This window comes from Annulohypoxylon maeteangense (genome assembly GCF_022496945.1).
Source record: "Annulohypoxylon maeteangense strain CBS 123835 unplaced genomic scaffold GGS22scaffold_10, whole genome shotgun sequence".
Lineage (NCBI taxonomy): Eukaryota > Fungi > Ascomycota > Sordariomycetes > Xylariales > Hypoxylaceae > Annulohypoxylon > Annulohypoxylon maeteangense.
In genome coordinates, this window is record NW_025953257.1 from 1,132,020 (window position 1) to 1,158,392 (window position 26,373).

Genomic DNA, 26,373 nt, shown 5'->3' on the forward strand with positions numbered 1-26,373 from the left:
CCAAGGTTGTTTAAGAATTACAGCTGGGCAAGGTTACTTCGACGTACGATAGAACTCACCAAGCTTTACCAACTGTAGCTAGGTTTGCTAGGGTGTAATGCCAAGTCGGGTATCGGCTTGGCGAATGCTTGTCATTGAAAGCTGGGTCACCAAGTCAGGGGGATAAACGTGGGGTAACTCGCTATTCCAGCGTTACAGTCTTCCAATGTTCTGAGATCATCTCTTGTGCTTCCTCATGCGCATACAGTACATACAGTACCTAAAACACACCTTTTCTGGTTGTATGGAGCGAATAAAACAGGAATCCTTAAACCAAAACACCATTTACCCACCAGTTAATAGCAACAAACACACCGCTCGAGAATTGGTATCTTGATGCTTACCTAGATACTCTCTAGGATACCTAAGCAGGCTCATAAGCGATCTATGCTGTGCTCCCACCAAACTTAGCCTGGTATTCGCCGTGCGCCTTCTTCTGTCTATCCCAATCCTTCTTCAGCTTTTTCGATTGGCTCTTAGGCACGTCGCTGCCGTCCTTCATCTTCGTTGGTAATCCATCGGTATCCCATTCGCTGTAACGATCATCGCCCTTAAACATATCTTGTGGCGCAAGCTTCGCCTTTTCCCATTTCTCCTCGTCCGCCTTCTCTTTGGCGCGTCTCGCCTCTTCCTTGGCGCGCGCCTTTTCTGCTTCCCTAGCTGCCTTCTCTTCTCTTGTCGCAATTAACTCCGCTGCAGGAATAAACTTGATTAATGAAGGCTGGTCTGGTCGATCATCCAAGTAGACGCCGATATTACTGAGATCGAAATCTCGGACTCGGTCACTTAAGGAAAGGATTGATTGCTTCGTTTCTGGCGACGCTGATGGCGCTAATCGTCGAAGCTCGTTACGCAGTTTTGCGACTCCCCGCAAGTATGGCAATGCCAATTGCTCTGGGTCTCTAACCCCGGCACTGGCCAACGAATCAAATTCCGAGTCAGGGGACTGAGATAAGAGTTGTGTAACAGTCTCAGAGGCTGGAAGCTTGAGAGCTTTTACATCGGAATAGAAGGTCTTGTACACTGCTTTGTATGGTTGTACAGCAGTTGGAGGATCTAAATTGGCTGCTGCGGCTGCTGACACCCAGCCGATTCCCTCATAGGGAGGTTTTGCGTTCGCATCGAGACCAAGAATTCCGACTATCTTCGTGATCCATCGCGCAACTGCTTCAACTGTCACAAAATCTGTGTCATCCTTGTGGGCGCTAATGTGGATGTTAGCTTTTCTAATCACCTCTGCTACCGCTCGCAAAACTGCCGGGGTATCAAATGAGTTGACGAGCGCCTCTTCAACCTCTTTCTTGGCCTGCTCTAAATCGGCTTGTAGGTTTTCTGGGGATTTTTCATTGCTAATCGAGAGAGCCTTTACGCCACCATCCACACCTGCTGTCGTGTCGGCTGCTTCAGCCAGCAGCGCTTTTGTGTTTGTGAAGAAGTTCTACTGTTGTTAGAACATAATGAGAAGTATATGGGATGATAATTGAAACTTACATTAACCGCAGTTTCCCAACTATCGGCCGCCAAGCGCATATCCGGAGATATTTCAACCCCATCGTTCCATTTACCGAGTAAAAATACTATACGCATCGAGCGCGCCGTGTAGGTAGATGCCAACGCATCTTTGATTGTCTGGAAGTTCTTAAGAGATTTAGACATCTTCGATCCAGATATTGATAGATGGCCCATATGTAGAAAGTAGTTGACCCAAGTATGTTCGTGGCCATGCTGGCAGAAATAAGCTTCACTTTGAGCAAGTTCATTATCGTGGTGCGGGAATGCAAGATCGATACCACCGCTGTGAATATCCATCCGTGGACCCAGAACATCAGATGCCATTACCGAGCACTCAATATGCCATCCTGGGCGCCCATTGCCCCATTTGCTTGGCCAGTATGGCTCGCCTGGTTTGGATTTTTTCCACAGAGCAAAGTCGCCAGCGCCTCTTTTTCCTCCCAGCCCTTTAGATAATGAACCCTCTCCCTCCTCTTGCAATGCCTTGTCGTTGCGGTTTTCCGGTCGAAGTCTCGCGTATGGGTTGCCTGCCTTTTCGAACGCCGCAATATCAAAGTACACGGACCCTTCAGCTTCGTATGCGAAGCCCTTTTCAAGGATTTTCTCAACAAACTTAGCGATTTGCGGTACGTACTCGGTGACTCTCGTAACAACATCGGGTCGGAGAACATTCAAAGCATCCATATCGTCAGTGAACTCCCCTTCCATATATTGAGTCAAGTCCGTGAATATTGACTGGTCGCTAGTATCGATCGTCTCCTTGTACAGGGAATCTAGGTATGGCAACAGTATTTCGTCGGCGCCCTTAAAGACCTGGTTTCCGGTTATAGCAATGACTGCAGATGTCATATTGCTTATGTGCATCTTGAGCTTTGCCTCAGCATCACCTGGCTTGCCATCTCCTGCCAGAGCACCACCTGCCAAGACGCTTCCATATGCCGCATCTCTTCGTGGAATATAGTTGTTCACATCTAGTTCGCCCTCACCCTCGAGAAGCTGTGGTAGGTTGCTTTCTGCATAGGCTTGGAATGCTGCTTTTCCTAACTCGAGGAGTTCGTCATCGGTGTAAGTCTTTTGTTTCTCGAGGTCGAGCAAACGCTGTCTTCGGGCTTTTATTATGATCTAAGAACGTTATTAGCCCCAGTACAAGATTGCAAGCCATTGTTAGTAAGAGAGTCGTGGCGTACCTTGTCGTCGACATCTGTAAAGTTCATAACAAACTTGACATTGAAGCCAAAGTAGTGCAACAAGATACGACGTATAATGTCGGTGGATACATAATTGCGAGCATGGCCCAGATGACTTTGATCGTAGACAGTCGGACCGCAAGCATACCAAGATACTTTCCCTTTCTCGATTGGAACGAAAGGAACTGGTCCTCCTGGCTTCAAGGAGTTATGGACCCTGATTGAGTCCATGGCGGGGTATGTCGCAAAGCTTCTGCACAGTAAATATTGAGTTGTACGAATATTGATAATAAGTCTTCTCGTTAATCTAGTCAAGAGGAAGTTCATCAAGGAAAAAGTAATGTCGAATAGATGTAGATATGGAGAGGAAACGTGTCACATTTATGCACAATTATGGTCAGCCTTGGAAGTTTTGACTCACAGCAGAAGCAACAATGTCGCAATTTATTTCAAGACAATTGTTAATCCTACCTTCCTCCGATTTACAGCGTATAACCTAACCTTATTTCCCTGCATTTTTTAGCATGGCCTTACAGTTATCGGGCTTCCAGGCTCCGTTGCCCCTCCATTTTATAGGGCATTATCAACATTGAGTTTCTATTGGAAGGGAAACCCCGCCATACGCCATTATCCTTATCCTTATCGTCTTATCTTGTAGTCTTTTTTTTCGTCTCAACTTTCTCTAAGTTCGAAACTCAATTCATCCGATTTATTATTTTCTGCAGACGATGTACTCTTAACATGCCAATTTTAGGGTTCCTTTAATATTTACACTCTTAGAAAGAGTTAATATGTCGAATTTATCGCCGTTTCTAAATCCTGGTCCTCGGACGAAACCAAACACACTCGCCCTAGCTCACCTGTCCCGCGACAACATCGAGCCAATTTATCTGAACGATACCTCAGATGCCATTGATGGATACGCTGAGGGAGCCGTATTAAATACGCGATTTGGATCTTTCCCACACTCCACCTTACTTAATAAACCATGGGGTTCGCAAATACGCGCCTCCGTCGTAGATACTGGCTCTAGAGGTCGAAAATTGAAGCCCAACAACGATGCAGAACCGGAAAAGGAACCGGAAAATGATGTGGAGGATGCTGGTTCAGGTGTCGTAATAGCAAAAGACGTCAAGACTGCCTCAAGCGGTTTCATCCACATACTACCACCTACACCAGAGCTCTGGACAACAAGCCTGCCTCATCGAACCCAAGTCGTATATACGCCCGATTATAGTTACATTCTTCACCGTATCCGCGCGCGACCTGGTATGAAAATAATCGAAGCCGGCGCAGGAAGTGGCAGTTTTACACATGCCGCTGCTAGGGCGATCTATAATGGCTATCCGAAAGATGCGCAAGATGCGAGAGGGAAGGTATTTAGTTTTGAGTACAACCAAGATCGATACGAGAAGATGCGCCAGGAGATTAGCGACCACCGCTTGGATAAACTCGTTCAGATTACCCACCGAGATGTTTACAACAACGGATTTTTAGTCGATGGCGAAAGTCCCGAAGCCGAATGCGTCTTCCTCGATCTGCCAGCGCCGTGGAAAGCTCTTCCCCATCTATCGAGACAAAAGCCGACGCCGTCTCAACTATTAGGCAGTGAACTAGATTGTCTTGGCAATACGGACTCCGAATGGAAGTCTCCTCTACATGCTGGTCGGACAGTCTATATTTGCACCTTTTCTCCATGCATTGAACAGGTCACAAAAACCATTGACGTTATGCGCCGACTAGGATGGATGGATATAGAGATGGTCGAAGTCGCACATAAGAAAATACTTGTTATGCGAGAGCGGATTGGTTTAAACATACCAGCAGGAGAACGAGGGTCGAGCCAGACAGCAGCCAATGTTACAGAAGCCATCACGAAGTTGAAGGAAATTGAGGGTCGATTTAAGAACCAACACCCCCAAAATCGCGATGCTGATGTCGACATGGACGATGGCGAAGATATTATGGTCGACACAAAACCAATTAATGGAAAGAACAAACGCGACTCGCAAACTGACGAAGCCGAAGACGCATCGTCGATCAAGCCTTGGATGGCTGGGAGGCTCATTCATCGAACCGAGCCAGAGCTCAAGACACATACCTCATACCTTGTGTTCGCTGTGTTGCCACAAGAATGGAGTGAGGCGCAGGAAGCAGCAGCTTTCGCGAATTGGCCATGCGGTAATGAGAGCAAGGTCATCGGCAGTCTAGACAAGGAGGCTCGTAAGAAGGAAAAGCGGGAAATGCTTCAGGGGAAGAAGCGGAAGAAGGACCCTAACAATAAATCGGAAGGGGGTCGCGCTTCATCACCGAAGAAGAGCAAAGCCTCGTAGCTGGGAACTTACGAACGATTAAGACTATGATACCCCGACCTATTTGGTCATTCAATTGAAGAAATGAATTGCTAATTTTTATTTGCTTATACTAACATCTCACCGAAACTACTTTGACGTTTGATGTTCTCGAGGGGGACGAATTTTCGTGTGATAATTGCTGCTGTTCTGTTCACCATGACATAGCATTAAGTCTATGAAAATGACTAGGCATTGCGCGGCATTTGCGAAAGATATGATGCCACGACCATGGCTCCTTGCACTTCGATAAATAGGAAGATTTTCAGAGTAAGACGAATCGAATGTTGAAATGTCTAATAGGCGTTTGAAACAGCCATTGCAAGTGATGACAGCTTGGCGGTTAACACTCTTGATTTTTTTGGACGCCAAGATGAAAATTGAAGTCGTTTCACCACTTAGCTTGATCGACACCATGGACTGGTTTTGGCATGAATCAGTGTTCATAATTTGTGTATGAAAATATGGCAGATGATTCAAATTCAATAGGACCGATCAATACTTGCTGCCCAAGTAATTCTTCTCAAATAAACCCAATGCTTCATTTGCATGATAAAAGCAACAAACATCATGAAGTTTAAGGGTTCTACACATCTATTTATAAGTACCTCATAACTGTCATGATTAAAAGATGAGACTTTTATATACCTAGGTAGGTGGTTCATTGACAGAACTAAACTGTTAAAGATTCACAATAGGGAAGTATTAGCCATTGGATTTACGTAGTATGCATGTAGATCAGAGACTCGAGAGCAAGCGGCAGAGCGACCTGAAGATCTGGAGATCTCAGTTATTAGTATTAACTAAACTAAAAGCACTACGATCGATCGCGGGTCATAGCGGGCAAAGGCGGCTCAAGAATGAAACAGAAGAATTAAAGAAGGTGCAGAATACTCAGGTACGTAAACCAATAACAGGACGCGAAAAGCGCCCATAGTTATTACGTAACTGACTGTCTGATGAGCTCAAAACGCTATTTCCGTTGTTTCACAAACGATCCCCAGCCATAATTAAAGTAAAGAGCCGCCTTGACCCTTGCAAACTTTCCAAACTTTTCCAATGTCACCCTGATTATTTTTAAAATAGGGACGAGCCGCCCCTTTAGATTCAACGCCCAGGATTTCAGGTCGAAATAGCTCCGTTCATTTCAAACTTCTAAATGGACATACTTCCTATTTGGTACCGAAATCGATGCTTCAAGCGAGAAGCTAGATCGAACCCCAGAGCACTGTAATCTCTCGACTCTTTGACCTCACAAAGCAAGAACGTGGACATCTCAATTGGATAAGACAATCCTATACTATTACCCAGGTATACACATTATGTGGGTGACAATATCAAGATGTATCCCATGCCTCGTCCACGAGGAGACGCAAGCCTTATCGCGGGTGACGCCACATTTTGCGAAATTAATTACCTATTAGCTCCGCTGCTCGTCCATGGAACCTCTGATATGAGGCTCACGAACCTCCCTATTACTCCATATTCAGAATTCAGGATGCCGCCAGAACGGTAGACGCTTGTGAGAACCAGGAGAAAGCTAGAATGAAACCTCTTGTCTAAACTTTTTGAGATCCAGGACTTGAATTGTCCCCAGGAAATCTCTAGAAAATCTCTAGACCCTCTCAAGCATCGGGGCGCCAAGAGTAAACCCAGCATCGCAGGCTTGTCTTCAATTCGCCTGCGAGCTATTGGTTGACCTTGGCATGTTTCGCTTAATGGTAGAATTAGACCTTAACTGATGACAGCAGCCCCTATTGGACAATGGTTACCATTAGAGGAAAGGAGGTTACGCGTCACACGGGGGTGATCATCATCCATCCAATTGTGCAGTACAGGCAATCCTGTCACCGATGCAGCTAACACACTGCGAAGCGGTGGGTTATGAGCCTCCTACTTCTTGACTGGGGCTGAAAATGTCTCCACAGGGGCTCAAGCCTCGATCTCGTTGAGTCCAGAGATCTTCTATCAAATATCACAGCATCTCAGCTTAGTGATGATTCAAACCTAGCATCTTTCGTCCTTTGCGTTGCAGAGTAGCTTGCTATTTTATCGTTTTGCCCTGGTGGTGTTTCTACTTCAGCCCCGGTGGCCTGCTTATTATTTACATTCACTAATCTGTAATCCCGCTTGAGAAATTTCTGGTATTGTTTTTCAGTTGGTATCAAAATTTCATCATGTCAGAACGTTCGTGTCCAGTCTCCGGTTCTATCGGAGGGCAATGTCCAGCCGGCCATGCAAACGCAAGCAGAAGCAATAGTCGGATGGGTCCACGAGGTTGCTCGTTTTCCGGCTACAGTCAACCAGGAGATCTCCATGCAGCATTCGATGTACGTCTGATGGTCTATACTTCCCGGAAGATGACTAACATGTACAGATTCCACGAGGGGTTGATGCTGGGGAATGGCTTCGAATGAGGTACGAAATTCTTAAAAAGATGAACTGACATAGAGACTAAAGATATTTCATATAGAGAGCGCAAATCAATAAATCAGCTGTTGTATAATAACATTCCATCTGTTCGAGAAATTGACGCAGCCAAAACTCAAGCAGAGATCGATGCCTTCAACGCTCATGAACAGGACCTATTAGCCGTGGCGTTAGGAGCACCAGCTAGGCAAGTCATGTTAAGGGCAGAGGAAATCGGACCTAAGACCGGTTGGTTAGACGGTTATCTTAGCGCAGAGCATGGATTCTGCCCTCCGGACTACGAAGAGGCTATCGGTGCTCTATCAAGAACTCCAGGTCGAATATGGGCCGATCTTTGCGAGCGGATGCCCGGTTGCGTTGCAAGAGGACGTGTCCAAGAATCTGTTGCTGCGCTTGCTCTTGTGGAGGGCACAAAAGAAGTTATTCCAGACCAGGCGCTATGGGCGGCATTAGTTGCTTTAGGGAGTAAGTTTGCTTTCCAACAAAATTTCGTAGATACTTATTCGTTGATCTAAATACTGACTTGATGCCCTTAGTGTTGTGTTCTATCTATCGCTTCGTATCCAAGTATGATGGAAGCGAAGGCATTTCTTCTGCCCTTCCTAAGAAGAAGGCGCCAAACGTCCCAACGGGCGATGAATTTGGTGAAGAGCTAGTCGGCATCCCGTTATGCATCGCGTTGCCGTATTATCAGATTTCACGACGCATGGGTCGAGCGCTTCCACACCTCACTTTTCCCGATCAATCCAGCTACAACATCAAGATCCGAGACCCTACTTCAACTTATCCTTACGTCGCACGTTCTGAGAACACAGATCTCCGATGGTCTATGTTCGGCGAGAAAGCCGAGATCGCTTTCCTCAAAGGTTGCGCCGATACATCAGGTGAACAAAATCCCCTATCTACTAAGCGTTTCAATACTGACTTTAGTAGCTTCTTTCCAGCACGGACCTGATGCTATAGCGGCATGTCAAGAGCATGTTATGAATAAGAATGTCGAAGGACTCTTACGCGAAATGATTCGATTAAAAGAAATTCTCGAGCGTATGCCCAACGCCTTTCATTCCATCAACGTAAACCCGAACTCAGGCGAGAACTATGTTCCTGTCCATCAATGGGTCCGTTGGGCGAAATTCTCTGCTCCTCTTTCCAAAAGGTGTCCTGCCTCTTCGGGCTTGCAATTTCCCCCTTATCTTGTGATGGATGCGTTTCTTGGCCGTAAAAAGTAAGTTGATCAATCGTAAAGGGGATTTTAATCCAGCTCTTGCCTAGGGTTCTATCATCTTTAAGTAATAGAACTAACTCTTGATAGATACAACTCCTTCCTTGGTGCAGAAGGAGTACATTTGAGAGCCTGGCTACCTTCCAATCTCCGAGCCTTCATCGCCGCCATCGAGTATCATTATCGCATTCCCGAATTCGTTCAGCAGTCTAATGATCCGCGACTGAAAGGAGTCCTGGATGGCATTATCGAGGCATATACAGGCGAAAGAGGCTTCATGGGAACACATCGATACAAGGTCTTTGGTATTCTTGAAATCGCTGCAAAGACAGGACGAACAGAGACAAATGGTGCATCAGGCGCTGGTGATGCATCCCGCCCATGGGAAGAGACCCATAAACAATTCTCAGATGCTATGAAGGAGCGTCTTGAACCATACCGTAAGTTATCGAAAACCCCCATAATGAATGCTGTCTTTTAAGAAGCTAACTTGATACTTGCTATGTAGGTGGTAATTTGGCAGTCGAGCCACATCAAATGCGAGGAACCTTCGAAGAATGCCGTTATATAACGAGAGTTCTAAATCGATCCAATGTCGACTCCGATCCAACACGATCAATTGGTCTCGTTACCTTGGATATTCAAGACACAGGCATTACTTTCATGCCTGGTGATCGTCTAGCAGTTATGCCCCTGAACAGCTGGGATGAATGTGCAAAGGTAGCTGCGGCTTTAGGCTTGGAGACCCATATCGATGACCCGGTTGAGGTGACTGGCACATGGTCCCGTTTTGAACGGCATCTCACATCTGTGCGGAGAATGACGACAGCAAAGAAGTTGACGGTAGCGGATATTCTCCGCCGCGGCCACCTTGCACCAATTACGAAAGACCTTGCTTTGAAAATCCATAGCTTACTTGCTGCATCCTCAAATACTGTCCTCCAAGTCCTTGCTACGGATGAGTGGCCAGTTCGAGGTTCACTAGGCGACATACTACAAGATGCCCTTGTAGATACACCAGCTCACATTTGGGATAAGGCATTTAGCCTAGACAACCTTTCGTGGCTGGCTGATCTCATCCCCGTTGAGGTCCCCCGTACCTACTCGATAGCGAGCTATACCGACGAACTTCTTCCTAGCACCGTTGACTTGGCTATATCACGCGCCGAGTACAAGCTCTGCTCAACGTTCTCCAAACAAGAAGATGTGGATCGCGCTGGCGTTGCAAGTGGATTCTTCAACCCTCACCCATCATTGAATGAGATGGAATCTGACGACGAGATCCTTGTCGGTGTTTCTCGGCCTATGTCTTTCCAATTGCCTTTAGATAACATGGCTCCCTGCGCCTTTTTCGCTGGTGGAAGTGGGATCGCACCATTCCGGAGCTTCTGGCAATATCGCCTAACTACCGACGGCTTATCTGGGGGCAAGAACCATTTGTATCTTGGTGTCCAATCGCGCGAAAAGTTTTGTTTCGAGGACGAATTGAGAGAATATGTGAATGCGGACTTTATGGAAGTCCACGTGGCATTCTCAAGAGATTCCAGAGGTCTTGCGTACGATCCGCACTCGCGGGACCTGGTTGAGAAACATATTCCTCCTCGTTATATCGATACCCTAATTGTCGAGCAAAGTGCGACGATATCCGACCTTGTTATGTCAAAGAAGCAGGGCGGCTTAGGTGGCTATCTCTACGTGTGCGGCTCTGTTGCCGTTTTCGATTCGGTGATGAACGGAATTCGCAAGGCGGTTTACACCCACTGTACTGCAACTATGGAAAATGTTGATCTCATTGTCAACAAAGCATTTGCAGAACGACGATTCATGCTTGACGTCTTCATGACCCCGAAGCCCCTTCCTTGCAACTTACCGACCATCCCACTATCACAACTTGCTCAACACACTGGCCATAGACCAGGATCACGAATGTGGATAGGAGTTCACGGAAGTGTATACGATGTTACTGACTTTTGTCCTATGCATCCTGGAGGCACACAGATCATCAAGTCGAACGCTGGGGTAGACTGTTCCAAATCGTTTGACAATCTGGCTCATACCAACAACCCCGAGGTCAATAGTCTTCTAACCAAGTATTTTATTGGACATTTAACACCCAAACCCGATTACCAGGGTGGCGAGGAGGACTTATCTGCTCTGTATGATATCTGGGCTGCATACTTACGAACCACCGTGGAGACTTTAGGGGCGCACCAAATTGAGATGCACGAGATCCAGGGAGCATCAATCAAAACATCATCATCCTTTGACCGTATGGGGAGCACTAACATGTGGCTCCACGAAAGCTTACCCAGCACAATCGCCATTCGCTCATTCTACGGCTACCAGAGCAGATTATTACAAATGGGATTCGCTGCTCTCTTCGGGGCGAAGCTTCAAGAACTTGTTCTCAAGTTATCGTTTAGTCTTGCTAGCGCAGGTGGTGCGGGAGCGAATATTCAACTACCTGACGTGTTAGGAGCGGTAGCCCGTGCGAATACCGGCCCAGACGCCGTGTCCTGTATGAACGAGGTAGCTCTTATCGGACAGTTCATCAACGGCGCCGAAGGCTCTCTTCGCTTCCAAGAACGCGGAGTTTTCGCCTATGCAGCCAAGAGCGTGGAGTTAGACATCGAGCTGCTTGAAGATCTTCGCCAGGAAATCGGTACTGGTATGGATGCCTTCGACAGCATCGCTAACGCTTATAACTCGGCCGACAAGATGCAGGATCCGGATTTCGAAGCCAATCGCATGACAGCTATTTCAACATTCCTCCTCCAAATCCTCGAACGCATCGCACGCCGCTTAGGGATATTCTACGCGCAGCTTGCCCAATGCTCGGTCTACAGACCTGAACTCGAGCGAAACCCCGCCAGAACCCGGTGGGCGCTCGTGCGTAGATGTATTCGAGACGGAAGTTTATTCGTGATGACTCATAAAGCAGCCACCGACACTCTGACCGCAGGACAGCAGTCATCCTACTACATGTCCCGCGCCAACCCTAATCAGAATATCGACTTCGACAATGTCATATCGCAGGTTCGTGCCACGCTGGGCTCAGCACAAATGGATACGCAAATGAGCACACCACAACAGCCACTAAGCCTAAACGCCGTACACCAAGCCCGAGGAAGAAGCTCAGGAGACGCGATGCAAGTGGGAGAGAACCCCGGGGCGCTCAGGGCCATGAACAGTTTCGTGGAGAAGCATAGCAAAGCAATCCGGCGGCTCAGCAAAATGCCCCCAGTTCCCATGAGCTTTGAGGACTTGCAAAGAGCGATGGCGCATACCGGCCTGCACACACCTCCGGCTGAATCGCATGATACCATGGCAATGGGTCTCGGCATTAAGAATCAGGACATGATACTCGGGCATGCTAGACTCCCGACTCCTCCCTCCAGTCGCGGATCCAGCCGCTCTCCATCACGCGTTCGGTCGTCGACCGGCATGTCGCCCTCGGCCGAGATGCTCCTCAGCAAGTTAAATCAATCACGGTCGCGATCGCGCGGGAACTCACTCCAGAGCCGAAACCTCTCTCCCGTAAGCCAAAACTACAACCAATTCAACCACTCCCCACAAATGCAAGCTCAACACCAACAAAACACCCCCTACTATCCCGTCATCGGCGGTTTCCCAACACCGCCCATGAGTGCCACTAACATGAGCACCGGACCCAAAAACAACGTCCACGCAGCCATGAGCTCTCTCATGGGCCAACTGCATACCCGGCGCCCATACAGCGAGGTCCCCAGCCATGGAGGAAGAAGCATGAACATGTCCGGCAGCCACGTACGGTCCGCGTCGAGATCTAGCGCGGTAAGCGTGGCGGGGAATGCGATATCGAACGCGCACGGTCATCTATCAAGGCAGTCGACGAACTCTCTGCGCGCGTTTAAGCTGAGAGCGGTGGATGGGGAGAGGTTTGCCCCCGCTACTTAGGGATGATGAGGATTGTCGTAGTGTTAAAAGGGAGGAGGTTTTGGGATACAGATATCCATTTTATTACATACATACCTACATAGATGCTGGCCACTGTAAAATTCCGTTCATTCGGTTATATATTACTAGATATCCTTCGTTAAGATCATAAACTTTCTCTCAAGCACCAACAACTGTTTCAGTACTGAGTGACTTCAGACGTGTTAATATGTCGTACTACTAACCTCGTGAACTTAAGGTTTGGGGTAATCCTAATCCCAGCGTAACCGTCTGAGAAAGGGGTGTGGGTTTGGTATAGGGCTGCTGTAATAACACGGCACAGCATCTCTACATAGAGGTCCCCGGTAGTGTGTATCAAGATAGAATGCTTACAGTCATCATATAATTCCTAACATTTATTAGTGTCGCCGTCTTAAATACATATCCACGTTTCCTCAAACAGGGGTTGAGCTCGAAACCCGAGACATCCGCGTCTACCAGCAACCCCTATTTTCCTTCCTCCGAACACACAAAATCTACCTAGTATACGGCATAAAGTACATAGCATTCCATCCTCGCCCATCTCACTAAGTCCGTATGTATACCGTGTATGCAGGCCTACGTCACAGTTCCGTATATGGCCGTCACATGATTTCCCATCCCGATCACAACCCGTTACCTAGTACCTGGGTCGTGGGCGGCTAGTTATCTCATGCGGCTAACTTTGTTTCGACATCATATCACACAAACATATGATCTCTATTAGACCGATACTACCTCCTTACCTAGTAATCATAAGCAACTTGGGATGACTTAACTGGCGTTGGTAGGTATATAAAGAGAGATAAGATGTGGGTTCCCCTCTATTTCCATCCGGCCCCCACTTCTACAAATCACAAAACACAAGTAGGTATACTCTCATCACCAAACACCTCATCTTTGATAAGTTTCACTAATTTATTTAGTTATATATGGTGATAGTTCTAATAGGTGGTGTTGAACGCTTTCCTAGGGGTAGCAAAGTCTAAGGAACTCTTTTCGCGACGAAGGGGGATTGGGAGGGCTCGCTCGACTTCGCCCGGTCTATCTAAAAGCAGCATCTAAAATGAATCCAGTTCCTGTCTTTCCAAGATGATGATGATATTGATATTGATATTGATGATGATAAGGTTCCCTTGCGCACTCGACATACTCGTATCGCGACACCGATTAGATCTGAGGACTTAAGTTGTTTGGCTTGTCTAGGTTGGCCATGAAGACGGGCTGGTTAGGATAGCAGCAACCGGTAGTGGTGGTTGGAAATATCGTGCGCGTTTAGGCGCCGAAGACCTTGTAGCGCTCCTCGATGGGCTGGAAGTCCTTGGGGCCGGCCTCGCCGGATCGGCCGCCGAAGACGAGCTGGGCGTTGAGCTTCCAGTTGTCGGGGATGCCCCATTCGCTGGCAACCTTTGCGTCGACTAGGGGGTTGTAGTGCTGGAGGTTGGCGCCGACACCCTCGGCGGTGAGGGCGGTCCAGACGACGTACTGGGCCATGGCGTCGGACTGTTGAGCCCAGATGGGGAACTTGTCGGCGTATAGGGCGAACTTCTCCTGCATGGTGTCGACGACCTTCTGGTCCTCGAAGAACAGAACCTATTTACTATGTTAGTACCACTACAAACAAACAAACTATTCCAATACGGCCGAAAAGAAAAAAAAAGGGGAACATACAGTTCCGGCGGCAGCCTTGAAGCCGTTCATACGTTGGGCGGTGTGCTCCCAGGCATCTTCAGGGACGATAGCCTTCAAGATATCTGTAGCAATTCCCCAGAGCTTGTCGTGCTCGGCGCCGAAGAGGACTACGATACGGTTGGACTGGGAGTTGAAGGATGAGGGGGTGTGGAGGAGAGACTCCTTGACAATCTCTTGGACACGGTCCTTAGAGATGGGGAGTTCTTTGTTAAGCACGTAGTATGTGCGGCGGGACTTGACGAGGTCGAGGATGGGAGTAGCCATTGTCGTCGAGGGTTTAGAGGTACACTGGGAAGCGGTAGAGGAGAATAGTCTCAGAGGAGGACAGGTTGCTACTGTGAAGGCTTTAAGGGGTAAATTGGAAGTTATGAGAGCTTTAGTTGCCCGAGTGGTAGCCGAAGTACTGGTAAGTCTAGAGAGGGAAAAGACGGCTGAAGTGACAATATGCGGGCGCATCGTGGTCTATTTATTTTTCCAACGTAACGGAAAGCAACACTATAGTCCCTTTTCAAACCGGCAAGTGGGAATGACGAATGACAAATGGGGAAACAACTTATGGATCTTATGGAACCTATGAAACCTATCGATTAAGCATAGCATGGATAGCATGAAAAAAACCAAGTGGGATGAGAAGAAAGAAGGATGCTGGAGGGAAGGAGAAATGTCCAGAAGCATACTATTTTCCATCAATATGTACCCCCCCTACCTTCTTAGTGTGTCGAGTACCCCGCTGACGCACATAAGCATTGAATCCGTCGCAAAAAAGAAAGAACGGATGGAGGGGTAGGTACCTAACTCACCTCCTAGTACCTACTACCTACTTTGTAGGCTCTTTTACCACCTTTACCAACTCTACCTTGTGCCTGCCTATCTCTTTCTTGCATTAAACACGTAAGATCGATCGATCCACCAACGCACATAGAATGCTAGGAGGTTGGGATGTTGGTTATTCCCACATTGGTAATTGCTCCCCTTGGTAAACTGTGTGTAAGCTTTTAATAAGGAAGCGGCAGTATCAAGTTGATAGGCTGTTTCATCAAATTACCAAGCACATATCATTTATCATACATAGTAGGTACCTACCAAGGTACTATCCGCTATACGAAATATCCGCAGTTTGTCCAAGTTTACCTACGACTAGGTAGGGTACATGTAGTTTATTGTTAGGTACCTTAGGTACTGCTACATGGTTTAGGCGTTTAATATCTGAGTATTTACATGTATTCCGTCTTTATTTTCCAAGTATCACATGAATGTAAACACCCGAAGTATACACAGATGTACACACAATCACAATCCCACATAATGGGCTGAGACATTCGGATAAGGTTCTGTTGCGAAAAAAGAAACCTTGAGATGTACACATCTATATGCAGAGTACTATCGTCCCGTAGCGCAACATTTACAGGGCGGACAGGGCAAGTTTCGGTAAGCGCTTGTTCTGCAGGTGGGTCTGGACTATGTACTATGCTATCCGTAGGATGTGATAGAATGGCGACATCCCGTCCTTTGCTTACACATCTATTCATAATCTTAACTCCAGTACTTAGTGACATCGGTCTGATTTCCAAACAATTTGAAATCCAAAACTCAGCCTTTGATCCCGCCTAACCAAACTAATCGAAATGCCCGCGAAGCGAAGAAGCGAGGTTCTACGCCTCGATCAACAAACAATTTGAATTTCCTAAACATCTAAAACCATCGGCGCATTTTTTCAATTGTCTTTTTCTTTTCAATTATTCTCCTTGTGGCTCTTGTGATTCTGGTGATACCTCCAATTTCACCCGTTATTTTCTTAGGTGACATCCATGATGCATGCGGCTCTTTCTATACATCCCGAGAACGGGACAGAAGAAAAAGAAGGGTCCTCTGACCCTACTATGCCTTTTTTTATGCCTTCCCTTTTTACCCCGCGATTCATATGAAGTCGATTGGCATCGCCTGTTTAGCCGCCTTTGCGCGTTCGGCAACTCGCTTGAGGGCGGGAACATAGATGAATTGCCTGCTACCGGCGCTTATTCGATACTACCTGACCCGTTCTGCGTTCTCTAATTCATTAATCCGCGTGGGTTTTTTAATTGGGATCTCATATATTCCTGGTTCGTGTGCGTCTCGGTGTCTCGGTGATGGGATGGGGGAGCAAATATGAGATACTATCAAAAGGGGGCAGTGCTACCAATTACCAAGGTACACAGATCGGCACTGACACAGGCACAAGCATAGAATTTTCCATATATGACCCGTATAACCACTCTTCCCACGTGCGTTATGTCTACTGCCTAGGTAGGTATCCTTTATAAGGCATCCATTATCTAGGTATGGGTACGTACTGGATAAGTATATAGCTGTAGATGGAAGTCTCTTTACTAGGGAGTCAAGACAAGATGATTACGATTATTCTTAACTTAACCCCCTATGTATGTTAGCTGACTATACCTACAACAGAAATAGTCCTGCATATCGGAAGCTTACCAACGGAACTGCCCGGTCGTGGTGTAGCCAATCGGCACCGTAATCCTGCGGCGGCACGGTATTTAGGTGCTTTCCGGATTTGGTAATATTCTTCGACTCTGACCTATCGTATCGAGCCTGTAAGATTTACACAGCTGCTAGTATCGTAAGGAACCTAGTAAATTCGTTAGTAAATCGAGAATCCTAATACGTTACGTTCTATGCATGACCGTTTATATGGGGAACACAACAACGGTAAACAAAACGCAAGTGATATTGCTTCATGTTGTGCCATAATTGAATTATGTAGTTCGTACATATACAGTCTCCTATTCGCCATGGAGAGAAAGGGAGCGTTGCGTCGCCATCCTTGACCTATTCTACCTTTTGGGTTTTCCCAGCGTCCTCATATGCAAACTCCCTCGAAGCCATGAACAGAAACGATGCCGCCCTTTGAAAATAAACCCGACCAGTTCAGCCTTGCCCAGCTCGAACGAACGCCAGACCTCTAGTTGATTTTCGAAACGCCACATATAACAATTAAGAAAATAGGATTTTATAGCTCCCTGGCCCTAAGAAAACCGTCCAACCATCGTAAAAGTCCATGTCGGTGCAATGTTCTTGGCTTAGCCTACTGGGAAGGCGGGTGAGATTACCACGTCTCAGTGATATACTGTCCGACGTCTTTCTTCAGGTTCCAGAATTTTCCAGCTTCATCATGCTCCAAGTTGCCCTTCTGCATGGCCACCTTGATGAGCGCCTCCTCAACACCTTCTCCCATGCCCTTGGAGCTGCCGCACACGAACACGCGTCCGTCGACGGAGTTAATGATAGTCCACACGAGGTCTGCCTGATGAACAACCTCATCTTGGACGTAACGACTCTCGCCACGTCGGCTCTGAACAACCTTCTTAACTCTATCTTCGTGCACACCCCACTCTCCACCGTATAACTCGTCAACGAGCGAGTCTCGGATACCCTGAAGAACCCATACCTTGTTGGCACAGTTAGCGTTCTTCAGGCGGTGCTGAACGAAGCCACGGAACGGCGCAATGCCGACGCCGGCCCCAATAAGGAGCATCGGGCCATCAGACACGAATTCCTTAGCTAGCGGATTAGCCATGAGCCCCTTGAAAATGGGCGCATAGAGCCGAGGAGAGTTATCTCCAGCACGTTGGAGACTCTTATACTTAAGAGATTGGCGTTGAAGGAAACCGGAACCCACACCCGTTCGGGTGCCCGCCCGCCAGTCATCCATCTCTTGAACGGTGACAGCTATTTCGATAAGGCGGTGTTGCTTTCCGTCGCGAATCTCGTAAGACTCATGGGGGTCGTTAGATAGGGAGTAGAATCGCGGCATCAATTGCTGGAGTACTGAGAGTACCAAGTCTAAAGGAGGTTTGGCGGATGGAAACGCGTTGAGGATCTGAGCAAGAGAGACATGAGGTCCGGTACGTAGGTCGCAGAATGCGCCTTGTCCCTCGCTAGAACAAAGGAACAGGAGGATCTTCTTCTCATTCGGATCAATGGCATGCTCGGCCAGGATTCGCAGGAGGGCCTTGGTAGGAGGGTATGATTGGATGTCGGAGCACCAAGTAAGCAGATCCCGTCGAGTAGTAACCAACTCCCGAGCCTTATCTTCACCCCAAACAGTAGGCCAACGGCCACGCGTGGTGCGCAACAGGACAGGCTTGCCGCGCAAGAATCGCGGAACTAGAAGCAAGTCGAGGATTTGCTCTACAGCAGTGGTGTCGTTTGGCGCATAAAGACCAATTGCGCCACCAACCTTGAAGTCTATGCCTTCTTCGTGGGGGTAGTCGGTGATGTCGATGTCAAAGTGGAATGTGCGCTTCTCGGCACCTTCCTTTGTCAACTCGCGGGTATTGTGAATCGGGGCCGGGAAGACATGGTGAGGATGGTGCGGTTGGACGAATGATGGTGGTTGTATGGTGGTATCAAGAGGTTCGAGTGTGAGGTTCTTAAGGCTGGTCTCAATGGACGGCGAGCTGACCTGGCTTCCGAAGGAGATTGCTGAGTCAGTAGGTGACGGAATGTTTGATGAGGCGCGTCGAATGGATTGAAGGAAGGTGGTCTGCTCGGGCATATCCGGAACTTGGGAAAGGACAGTAGGAAGCTCATCAATCTTCAATCCGAGCGAACGGAAGGCGTGATTGTCCGGGAACGGGACACGTTCGTACTCGAGTCCTTCTTTCTTCAGCTGCGAGTTCATGCAGCAACCACCACCGCAGCATCGATTGAGCAATTGCTGGGTGGATTCGCCTGTAATTCGTTGTACATCTGCCGGATTCTGCGCGATTAGTCTCGTAGACGCGCGCCGTCTCCGGGGAACCACCTCAGGTGGTTGAGGTTCATCCTGATCTTCAGAATCGTCCGAATAAGTTAGGGACGGTGCGATAGAAGGAGCACGAGTCTCCTCTTCCGACGCATAGCCGGCAGACGAGTCAGCTAGCTGGTGCTCAACGTCAAGAGACATGGCTATCTAAAGTATAGCTGTGCAAGTGCTAGGGAAGGAGAATTTCGTGCGGATGTGAAGTTGGACAGGTCGAGTCCAATTATACCGAAAAAGCCAGAACCAATTTGTTACCGATAAGTCGGTTATTCTGGGGAATTTGGCGGGGGAGGGGTCGGGACTTGGAGACGAATCTTTTTTTTTCTTACGCGTCGTGTCGTCGAATTGTCCTGTCCCTTTTTGGCGTTGTTCGTCCAGGGGTTTATCGAGGTAGGTGAAATTGTGGAGTGGAGTAGTGGCGAAAGTGTACGACGATGTGTGGTAGTGAGATATACCACAAAGGAATTGAGAACGAACGTCACGATTATATAAATAAAGTAAATGGAACGAACTTGCAAGGGAGTAGAGCACAGGACAAGCTCGAAAAAGGGGAAAGGAAGAGAAGTGCACGATAATATCGTGACAGTGAAGGGGGATGGGTTGGTTAGTAAGGAAATTTCTTTAAGAAAGGGTGCCGATCTGGAAATATTTCTATCATTGCGGGTTTGTTGAAAATGATGGTGACAGGGGTACAAGGTTGACAAGGGGGGCAAAGTTAAAAAACCCTATCAGATGGCCAGATTTGCTTGCATCAATTTTTAAGTGGAATGATTGTGGACAAGAGTCTGGGTCCTGCACTCTTGCCGATTGTTGTTAATCGTAGAACAAGTGCTTCAAGCGCCAAGAAAACCATAAAGTCCAATAGCTCAAAGTGAAAATTAAGTTTGGGTATATTTAGTACTGTGTACCGTACCTGATTTTGATAATTGAACCCAAAACGCGCGACTGCCCAGTTTGTCGAAGTTTACCAATCGAGAGTAGAAGAGACGGCCATATAAGACATGTGGAGCTCCGATCCTGGCCGAGCCTGCACATGTTGTCAACACTTGTCAATCCGCGGGACAGCGGTAACCTTTGCCCCGTTACTAATAATTGATCTTGATATGATAAGATCGTGCGTGTTTAAGCTAAGCCATTTCATTACACGTAATGAATAATCTCCCGAAATTACACCTCTATGCTTTTGCTTGTGAGTTTTCTAGGCTCATAAATACTTGTTTTTAACATGAGACAATTCCTCGTAATTTTTACTACGCAGTGCTCGAATTCAAGCCTTCCAAGCCTCCTTTTTTTTCGTTGATGACGAAGCAGCCAAGGGGGCAAGGATAGGGGGCATTGGGATGTTACTTATCATAATGCCCACAATGCTAGAATGCTTATCAGATTTCTTATGCACACTCATCGGCTGTCTGCAGATATGGTAACTATATGATGTATGTAATGCCTACTCGCAGAGCCGATATTGGTCTATGAGATTTCTAGTTGGTTCGGCAAGTATTGCACAATATTTCGTCACTTGTCTATCTGGCCGTCTAGCATTGGCCTGCTGTGGTGCTGCTGCTGCCCGTTACCCCGGATCTCCTCCTCCTTCATTCTCCATAAAATTGGGGCTCTTACATACCCGAACGTTGCGGATACGGTGTCATCATCCAAACACGACCCAGACTATTTTTTATTCCTCGGTACGTGTAACACCGGCACCGGCTTAGTGGAGTAGGGATTTGGACCCGACGGGTTCAAGATACCGAGATAAACCTCATTCGTTCTAAATGCCTACGGAAAAGAGCACTATTATCGTGCTAGTGAATACCATCATCGATCAGGCTCTTTGCCGGTCTGGAAATCTCGGGTATCCTGTCTTCTGGCGCCTGATATTTTATTTCGTCGAACGATAAGCGGAACCAGCGCATTTGGTTTTTCTAGTGCTGTCTTTAGGTAACCGGTGTAAAGTGGTACCAATCATCAAATCGACGACTATCAATTGGCGGTGTGGCTGAAAGCCTCCTGCGCGATCTGTGAAACAATAAGACAATGTGATCGTAAGAAACGAGAATGATATAATCATGTACTCTTTTTTAGTTTGCGAGCGGTAGCCAAGAAGTTGATGACTATGTACCTAAGGTACTATTATTTGCTTGCTTCTACGATTTTACCAGGTATAATTATTAGTAACTTGTCAATTTGAAAAGTCGGAAAACATTTCCCAATTCTAGAAGCACAGTATGGGGAACAGTGAAACGATGAGGTCGTTCAGCCCGATGGAGTAACACAACGTCTTTTTGTTTGATTTGTTTATTAAAGGAATGGGGGATCGGGGGATCAGCCGGGCAATAGGTACCTAATCTAATCAATCAGTCTGACAAACCGATCCAGCCGCACGGAGTACAAGAGTTTATCAATCTGATTAGTGAAGTAGAATGTACTGATTGATTAAATATGACGGCCGATATCGGATCATATGCTTGTCCCCATTTTTATCTTACTAAGGTTACATTAGTGTAGAAATATTTCGGAAGCAAAAAATGGAAACGATCAGATAAAAAAGTTGAGCTTGACTTCATTAACCAATTCCCCGGAAATGAGCCCAGCCCGCCCAGTTTGCCCAGTACCGAAAACATTGAAATACTCCGTTCGGTAACTTGCCTGGCAAGGGTTTTCGCAATGAGGCTCAATGTTGATCCACATAGTAGTTTCGGCAATGCCTTCTAAAGTGAGACGACTTCGCTCTCCGCGCGTTTCGAAACGTTCCATCGATCGTATGACCCCCTGAACAGTTGAACTCACCGACAATTACCTCACCGCGGGCTGGCGTGGGATCAAGGCTGTAGAGAACGAGTTCCTCTCGCTTAAAATTATGCTCGACTCAACAATTCCGGTAGTGTTTAAAGCCGGTCACGCCACGTGTGATCCGTCTGACGAGCCATTTTAGCTGGCCCCAATCATCGGGCGGGTCTTGATCTGATAAGATTCTCCTTTCCAGTGGGAAGCAGAGGGATGAAGATCCAATGGCACGGTCCAACTTCTAACTCTTATTGAATATGTCCCGCCAAATTAAAATACAGGCTTCGTTCAACGTTGCCCAATTGGATTACTATACGCACCCCTGAGACGACGATCTGACCGATTGGCTCTGCGAAGAACATGGTCGAAAGCCGTTAGTTCTATTCGTTCAACGCGTCTAAATGACGAGAAGGCTGAAGCCTCGTATTTCCGCAAACAAATCCTCAATTTCTTGGTCAAACTTGTTTCCTCATCTTGGCTGGGCGGATGCCTTTACGCCCTTACAGGAAGTTCGAGCATGGACGTATTGACTGGTGACACGAGAATTATCAAGGGCTCGTATACATTAAGCGGTTCAGCCGGAGAGGGTGTTTCACTCTTACATAAGTATTTTCACGATTCACAAAGATCTGACTGGCGCCACCAAATTAGTGGATTTGCTTTTCTTGAAGACTTGAGACAACTAATTCGATTCAATTCAATCGCCGTTCAGGTTACTACTCGGGTTTAATCTTATATATATAGGAAATCCCTTAGTTGATGCCTTGCCTACTTACCTCCATGTCTAATAGTCAGGGACTCACAGACAACAGCTACTATGAGCACTGACATACGCCTACTATTGTAAGTTTTCGACAAGTGTCACGCTCGTAGCTTATGGCTCTGTTAGGAAATGATTTGAGCGTCGGTGACGTCGATACTTACGCGTTTCGTCGGATCCTGCAAAGCATGTCTTAACTCGAATTTCTGAGGCCACCATGTTGTTTTATCGTCTTCTCTATTATACATACAATATCGAAGATGGCTGAGAATCGTGTAAAAGTCGCTATAGTGGGCGGAGGCATTGCTGGGCTGGCTCTTGCGGTAGGTTTGATAAAAAAGCCGCATCTTGATGTGCATGTCTACGAGTCAGTACCGGCTTACAAAGATGTTGGCGCGGGTCTTGCGCTTCACCTCAATGCTATTAAAGCAATGACACTGATCGGTGCTGAGGTGAGGCAGGCGTACTTTGATAAAGCATTAACCATGGGCGATGAAAATCAGGAAATGGTAACTGAAGTGATTCTCGGCCAGGGTCCGCATCAAGGTCAACTAGTGGCAGAGCTTGGAAGAGCGAAAGGCAGGAAGACAGTCAGCCGAGCCGACTTGTTGGATGGATATCTCGCACTGATTCCAAGCGAAAACATCAGCTTCGGCAGGAAGCTCGTCAAGATTACGGAGAAATCCTCGGACAGGCATGTTGTTCACATGTCATTCCAGGACGGCACCGAGGCCGCGGCGGACTGTCTCCTAGGCGCGGACGGTATCCACAGCGTAACACGCAACTACCTCCTAGGAGCAGATCACCCAGCCGCATCGCCCAAGAACCACGATGGCTGGCAGATATACCGGACCTTAATATCGACCGAGGAAGCGCGGAAGCAAATCAATCCCAAGTGGACCACCAGCGTTCCCATCCTTCTCGGACCTCGGGGCCACATCAACTGCATCCCGCTCAACAAGAACACGCGCTTGAGTGCCGGCGTCGCCGTGCGCGGTGCCATCTCCCCAACTTCGCAGGAAGGGAAACCGCTCGATCCGGCTCTGTATGCCGACTACAGCGAGGAAGCCCAGCAGATTGTGCGCATGGTGGCCCGAGACACAAGCGCCTCCTGGGCAGCGGGGGACCATGACCACGCACCCTACTACACGCGTGACCGCGTGGCCATGTTCGGTGACGCAGCCCATGCGGCTCTTCCATTTGCCGGCAACGGCGCCGCGCAAGCGCTCGAGGATGCTGCTGTGCTCGACGCCCTGTTCGCAGAGGTCAAGCACCCCGACCAAATCACCCGCGCGCTAGCCGCGTTTGATCGGGTGAGGAGGCCTAGGAGCCAGGCTGTTGTGGAATTGGCGAGGAAATTCGGGAGGGTGTACGCGTATGCCGAGGATGGGATGCACGAAGATCCTGAGCGGATGAGGGCGTTTTTCGCGGAGATGGCGGCGTTTACTAATGAATTCGATGTTAGGGGACAAAACGAGACGGCTTTGAGGGTGTTTAAGGAGATAGACGGAGTTCATGGAGACTTGAGGAACTAACTTGGGATTTATAGACAGGACTTTGGAATGTGGTCGAAGGGAGTTTGGTATTTATAGACGTCCATGGTGTTCGTTTTTCTTCTGGGTAGGATGGGATAGATTGGATATGAAGGCTTTGATTTGGATGACTAACGAATCTTTCTTTCTTGCCCTTGGCGTTTATACGTCCATGATGGGACTACAAAGTACATGTATACTCTATACAATATACCTACATGTAGTATAGACGAAAATACATCCATATACACGTAGTAATACGTATACCTAGGTACCTACATGTATCTATGTTCTCTCAAACTACAAGAGGTACGTACCCCTTGACATCAGTTAATTCTTGAATTGTCCTTGGGTACGTACAGTTAATATTTATTTTGGTGTACAAGTACGAGTACCACAGTACCTAGAAACGATGGTAATGAACTGGATGGCCCGTACCGAGTGTGAAACAAGGCGTACGGGCCGTGCCTATAGGGCACTCTACTGTGACTCGTTAATCAGCAACTTCCTTCCTAGAAGCCAGACCAAAACTATATAACACCGTCTCCCCCCCACGATTTTCTTTTTCTTTTTCCTTTTCCTTCCCAACAACATTCCTTAACACACTCCCTTAACGTGGAAAATAATTAATGGTCGATAAACCTAACGACTTCTTCCCAACCCATCCAGCCATGTATGGGGAAATAATTTATTATTATAATAATTATTTATATCATTATTACCAGAGATGACTACGCTTTTGCAAACAAGTCGTGTCGTCTCTCGGGAGTGGTGATACACCACTCCGGTGGACTCGTACAGCCACATCCTAACTTTCTTCCCCGGTCACCACAGGTTCTACTAACCCTAAGATCCTATGGTGTCCGGGGATACACCTAACTATCCTACGCAACAGGTACGCACCCATATCAGCGAAGATGAATAACATGGTGATGATGACTAACCATAGACACAGTAATTTGCGAGGAACCTAAACTTCTGTCGGCACCCTCGACCTTTCTACAAGGCGAGTCAGAGAATAATCTCGGCACCATAACGCCGGCCTTCTCTATCAGCGCCTTCATCCCGACATCGAGCTCTCTCGATCCGCACCATTTACTGGTGGTCGCGGGGGTCGTGCGGGGCGTGATGGGGGGAAAGGGTTCGCAACACTCACTCTGCTTCAAGGCAGACGAGGGAGACGCTTGGCCGTTCCCCTACTGTCGGGACTAAAACTCTGGGGCAGTAAGAACCCAGAGATCCCGACAGTACGAGATCACCCCGTCAGAGGCTGGGGGGGACCTGACGGTCTCCCTACTACGCCTCCGACAAATTTCCCTTGGGGTGGTCCTCCGAGCCGGGAGAGGAAGTGATCAACTCTCCGCGTCTAGAGTAAGTACCTACCCATCTAACAACACAACCACCCACCCAACAGAAGAAGTTCTAACATAGCCTAGGAGTTTGATGCGTGGTAGCCAACCAACACGCACATTTCAAGGTTGTGGCCAGCGACAAATGGCCAGCGACAAATGGCTCGGCCTGAAATGGAGAATACCATCCTAGCCGGGCCTTGTCGAACCATCATCGAACAACATTCCCCTCATATTAGCGAGGAAGAATAAGAAGACGGAAACAACTTGCTTCCTATCTACTCCGTTTCCGTCCACATCTCGTTATTCTATCCCTTCCACTTCTCTTTTGGATAGGAAAAACAATTCAATCGCCCTCCGAAAAAATACAACTTATCTTTTTTTTTTTTTATCAATGTCTTTAATTGCTCAACATGAATAATGCAAATGAACGCGTAGACATAGTACCTTGATTCCCATTAGATAAATCTCCAATGTCCTATGTACGAAGGCACACTCACCTACACAAAACATCGTAACGGCATTCCCTTGCACACATTTGACCATGTTAATGCTAGCTGTAGATATCAACAACCACGACCTGGCAAATAAAAACGAGGGCATTTACATACACACGTCAAAGCCACAACAAGCAAACCACCGACAAGACACCAAACCGAAATAATTCGCGACCGTAGTATTTTCTTTTTCAAACTGTCGCTAGAAATATATACGCCTGCCCACAGCTCTTTTATGATACACTGAGCATGACAACACTACCTCC

At 47.5% G+C, this 26,373-nt stretch overlaps 6 protein-coding genes across 6 annotated transcripts; 3 read left to right on the top strand and 3 right to left on the bottom strand.

Annotated features, from left to right (window-relative positions):
* Positions 1 to 424: 424 nt before the first annotated feature.
* Positions 425 to 2,969, bottom strand: GGS22DRAFT_189518 (tRNA synthetases class I (C) catalytic domain-containing protein; the record flags this gene model as incomplete). The annotated part of the gene is made up of 3 exons (XM_047964865.1): positions 425 to 1,477; positions 1,531 to 2,673; positions 2,739 to 2,969. The coding sequence occupies 3 exons, from the start codon at positions 2,967 to 2,969 to the stop codon at positions 425 to 427; spliced, it is 2,427 nt and encodes an 808-aa protein (XP_047818223.1).
* A 466-nt stretch (positions 2,970 to 3,435) lies between these two features.
* GGS22DRAFT_194891 (tRNA methyltransferase complex GCD14 subunit) lies at positions 3,436 to 5,125 on the top strand. Its single transcript, XM_047965580.1, has one exon. The coding sequence runs from the start codon at positions 3,530 to 3,532 to the stop codon at positions 5,069 to 5,071; it is 1,542 nt and encodes a 513-aa protein (XP_047818224.1). The 5' UTR covers positions 3,436 to 3,529; the 3' UTR covers positions 5,072 to 5,125.
* Positions 5,126 to 7,195: 2,070 nt separating this feature from the next.
* GGS22DRAFT_165523 (uncharacterized protein) lies at positions 7,196 to 12,842 on the top strand. The gene is made up of 7 exons (XM_047961692.1): positions 7,196 to 7,419; positions 7,467 to 7,507; positions 7,563 to 7,984; positions 8,056 to 8,403; positions 8,453 to 8,744; positions 8,832 to 9,181; positions 9,250 to 12,842. Exons 1-7 carry the CDS (start codon positions 7,267 to 7,269, stop codon positions 12,675 to 12,677), a joined length of 5,034 nt encoding a protein of 1,677 aa, XP_047818225.1. The 5' UTR covers positions 7,196 to 7,266; the 3' UTR covers positions 12,678 to 12,842.
* Positions 12,843 to 13,594: 752 nt separating this feature from the next.
* Positions 13,595 to 15,110, bottom strand: GGS22DRAFT_165524 (Nitroreductase). Its single transcript, XM_047961693.1, has 2 exons — positions 14,367 to 15,110; positions 13,595 to 14,288 (listed from the first exon to the last, which is right to left on the bottom strand). Exons 1-2 carry the CDS (start codon positions 14,841 to 14,843, stop codon positions 13,971 to 13,973), a joined length of 795 nt encoding a protein of 264 aa, XP_047818226.1. The 5' UTR covers positions 14,844 to 15,110; the 3' UTR covers positions 13,595 to 13,970.
* Positions 15,111 to 17,105: 1,995 nt separating this feature from the next.
* GGS22DRAFT_165525 (uncharacterized protein) lies at positions 17,106 to 19,878 on the bottom strand. Its single transcript, XM_047961694.1, has one exon. It carries the CDS (start codon positions 19,330 to 19,332, stop codon positions 17,491 to 17,493), a length of 1,842 nt encoding a protein of 613 aa, XP_047818227.1. The 5' UTR covers positions 19,333 to 19,878; the 3' UTR covers positions 17,106 to 17,490.
* A 2,873-nt stretch (positions 19,879 to 22,751) lies between these two features.
* GGS22DRAFT_165528 (FAD/NAD(P)-binding domain-containing protein) lies at positions 22,752 to 24,510 on the top strand. The gene has a single exon (XM_047961695.1). It carries the CDS (start codon positions 22,990 to 22,992, stop codon positions 24,262 to 24,264), a length of 1,275 nt encoding a protein of 424 aa, XP_047818228.1. The 5' UTR covers positions 22,752 to 22,989; the 3' UTR covers positions 24,265 to 24,510.
* Positions 24,511 to 26,373: the final 1,863 nt, after the last annotated feature.

Excerpts from the sequence above, each read along its gene's own strand:
- GGS22DRAFT_165525 (XM_047961694.1), bottom strand. The coding sequence starts at position 19,332 with ATGTCTCTTGACGTTGAGCACCAGCTAGCTGACTCGTCTGCCGGCTAT.
- GGS22DRAFT_165523 (XM_047961692.1), top strand. The coding sequence starts at position 7,267 with ATGTCAGAACGTTCGTGTCCAGTCTCCGGTTCTATCGGAGGGCAATGT. Across the intron at positions 7,508-7,562 it reads GGGGAATGGCTTCGAATGAG|AGAGCGCAAATCAATAAATC; the intron begins GTACGAAATTCT and ends TATTTCATATAG. Across the intron at positions 7,985-8,055 it reads GGCATTAGTTGCTTTAGGGA|TGTTGTGTTCTATCTATCGC; the intron begins GTAAGTTTGCTT and ends TGATGCCCTTAG.
- GGS22DRAFT_194891 (XM_047965580.1), top strand. The coding sequence starts at position 3,530 with ATGTCGAATTTATCGCCGTTTCTAAATCCTGGTCCTCGGACGAAACCA.
- GGS22DRAFT_165524 (XM_047961693.1), bottom strand. The coding sequence starts at position 14,843 with ATGCGCCCGCATATTGTCACTTCAGCCGTCTTTTCCCTCTCTAGACTT. Across the intron at positions 14,289-14,366 it reads TCAAGGCTGCCGCCGGAACT|GTTCTGTTCTTCGAGGACCA; the intron begins GTATGTTCCCCT and ends CATAGTAAATAG.
- GGS22DRAFT_165528 (XM_047961695.1), top strand. The coding sequence starts at position 22,990 with ATGGCTGAGAATCGTGTAAAAGTCGCTATAGTGGGCGGAGGCATTGCT.